The following is a 3272-nucleotide window of genomic DNA, read 5'->3' as shown; positions in this document are numbered from 1 at the left end:
ATAGTTTACCCTCCAATTATATTAATTTTGTAAAGTTTGGTATAGAAAATAAGAGTGAGTATAGTGCCATGTGAATATCACAAAATAAGCAATGCTACACATGTCTGATTATAAATGAAATCTAATTTGATTACGATTCTGAATTTAGTTTAATTATAAAAAAGGGACAAGAAATGTGGGCAAACACGTGAATAGAAAATAAAAGATATTATAATAAACAAAATTAGGTTCACATTTATGATCAACATTTGAATGTAGCTACTGATGAATGATTTTATGGTATGAATATTGAAAGCACTTTTTAACAATATAAATTGGAATTTGAAAGAATAATTACTAACTTAAAACTCTCAAATACGATATAATTAGTAGAAAAATTTTACCAAAAAGACAAGTAGAAGGAGGGAATATCTAACATAAAGTAATTCAAATTTGTAAATTTTTTTAAAACTTTGATTTTATGAACATCAACTAATAATTAAATATTTACCTCATAAATAACTCTTAGAGCACCGCCATAGATATCATTCTTTGTAAGATTCTCAAAGCCCTGTGGCGTTTGCACAAAAGCGATTTCATGGCCTTTTTCTTCATCAATGAGAAAGCAAAGTGCTTCCTTTAGAGATTGTGCATTGTTCGAGTACATGTCACAATCTACATTAAGAATGATTTTTCCATTGCTAATAATTGATGACACCCTTATCTACATTTAGCAATTAAGGTCAATGACCATCATTTTCTCCAATATTGCTAATGCATCAAGATAATCTAATAATTCAAATTTCAGTAGTACTACTATATGATCATCACAAAATTATTGACTATCAGATTCATAAACAGAAAAAAAAAATCCTCTAAATGAGGAAAATTGTAAAATGATGAATTACCATTAAATTTGTAATTTTTATAATATTTAAATTTTATTATTTTAGTTTAAGAGTGATTAAACTCTTGTATTCTTATTTTACCAATGTTTTCACTTTGAGTCCTGCGCGAGAGAGCTAATGGAATATTTGTACAATGTGTACAATGGGTTATTTATTTTTATCCCAAAAGCTTAAGTTGGAGTTCACCAAAGATCAAACTCTTGACCTTTCGGATTTAAAGCTCTGATACCATGTCATGAAACCACTCATCCCAAAAGCTTAAGCTGATGGGAAAAGATAACACTAATGGTTATATCTCTAATACTGAATCGGACATCCCTAAATCTCCATTATACACATTGTACAACTATTTTACTGGCTCTCTATGCTTCCACCTTCACTTTTAAAATAGCTTAATCTCCCTCTGCAAACCAAAAAATACCAATAATTTCTACTAGTTAGATGGACAATATTAAATTATTTAGATTTACTTAGTGCATATACATATATAGACGGATCCAGAAATGATATTATGGGGTCAATAACACATATAATAATATTTTGAAGATATTTTTGTCGTTAACAAAAGTGAGTAGTATTTTTATTAATATCTTAAAATTTCAAATCGAGTGATTTTAGTCGTTTATCTTATATCAAAATTTAAAATTAAACTCATTTGACAAAAGAAAATAATATATATAAAATGATTACAAAATAGTCTGATATACCTTAAATTTATATTCAAAAATCGAAACTATCTTTCTATTATCTATAATATTCTGTTAGTCTAATATAAGGTTGTGAAATTAATTTTTAGGATATATCAAATTATTTTCAATTTTAAATGTATTTTTATTCTCTCTACATTTATTGAATGTGTATTTTTGTTTATTTATTGAGAAAGATATATTACATAGATGCTGCAAAAGCATAAAGAAAACGTTAGAAGAAGAAGAGGCATACTTGAATAATTGCATCATGATCCCTTCGAGAAGAAAATGAATCCCACTGAGAAAATCTCTTGTTTTTGGAGCGAATTTCCTCAGGTACTTCACCCGACTTGCCTGCATTTTCTATTCTACTTTCCATATCTTCATACAATTTCTACACGTAAAAATAAATAATAATCATAATAATAAGTAACAATATTTATTGATTTGTTCTATTTATTAAATATTCAATAATGTTATATATATGCATGGACAACAATTTTCCTATTATCATTATATACAACAAGACTTTAAAAAAATTCATATTTACTTTAGTGATCTAAAAATATACTTTTAATGTAGATGTTTAAGAACTTTGTAAATTTTAGTTGTTCAGTGGTTATATAAAAAGGAATGTTCATGGTTAATGCATGCCAATGCAATCCAGGTAAGGTAAGAAATGCAGCACCTTTTAGAAAAAATATTATGCTATTAGAGATAATAAATAAAAGAGTAATAGTATAGAACTAATACTATAACAGTTAATTTTAGTCAATATTATAATAAGTTGTCAAATAATTTTAGTATGAATTTTATTAAAAATAAGTTTTTGTTGAGTTTAAATTACAGATGTTTTTTCTAATTATGTTTCGGATTTTTTTAAATATATATAATTTTATTTATTTTAATATATATTTTATATTTTAATATATATTCTATACTAGTAATTGATTTTAGTGTATAAATATATATTATTTTTTTTTTGGTTGATAAAATAGTAGATTAAAAATTTTAATTCTTTTTGTTAAAAAAAATATATGTAATCTATTTGAATTTTGTTTAAAAAAAGGTTAACTTGATTAGCAAGTTATTTTTTAAAATATCAACCATTATATGAAATATAATAAAATAGAAAGTAAATAAAATTTGTTTATTTAATTAGAAGTGCAATATTCTATAGTATATGAGGAAATTATGCCATTTGAACTATAATTCATTCGTTTATTTTTCTTTTACCGAAGATAGAGAGATTCGAATCCGCAATCTCTTAAGTAAGTATAGAAAAACTATGTCATTTGAACTATAGTTCATTGACGATAAAAATCCATTTTTACCTTATTCGATCTCGTTTAGTTTTACAATAGTGTGTATAAAATTTGTCTCGTCTCTATTTATTATAGATAATAAAAATTTATACTCTAATTTTGCCAAAATTTGTTCCATACTGAACTAAGTAACTTATCCGACTCGGACGAATAGGGACAAATCAGATACCTACAAGTTCTAGTGATATTGTTATCCATAAAAAATATATAAACATTATTTTTATATATTTTTTAATATTTTTTACTATTGATATTAAAAGTGATTAAAAAGAAATGAGAAAAAAATTATATCATAAAAAAAAGTACAAAAGAGATACAAACAAAAAGTGATACAAATATCATACTACTTATATTGAGTTCCGGAATTAAAG

At 24.6% G+C, this 3272-nt stretch overlaps 1 protein-coding gene across 1 annotated transcript in view; it reads right to left on the bottom strand.

Annotated features, from left to right (window-relative positions):
- LOC107645456 (cellulose synthase-like protein E1) overlaps window positions 1–3272 on the bottom strand; it is a 10591-nt gene that overhangs the window by 3759 nt on the left and 3560 nt on the right. The window contains exons 3-4 of the mRNA XM_021107833.1: window positions 1818–1970; window positions 491–703 (exon numbers count right to left, since the gene is read on the bottom strand). Of these exons, the coding sequence (XP_020963492.1) occupies window positions 491–703; window positions 1818–1970 (366 nt within the window). The remainder of the gene's footprint in view (window positions 1–490; window positions 704–1817; window positions 1971–3272) is intronic.

This window comes from Arachis ipaensis, chromosome B01 (assembly GCF_000816755.2).
Source record: "Arachis ipaensis cultivar K30076 chromosome B01, Araip1.1, whole genome shotgun sequence".
Taxonomy (NCBI): domain Eukaryota; kingdom Viridiplantae; phylum Streptophyta; class Magnoliopsida; order Fabales; family Fabaceae; genus Arachis; species Arachis ipaensis.
The sequence above is the reverse complement of the archived record's forward strand: the minus strand, read 5'-3'. Positions and strand labels throughout refer to the sequence as shown.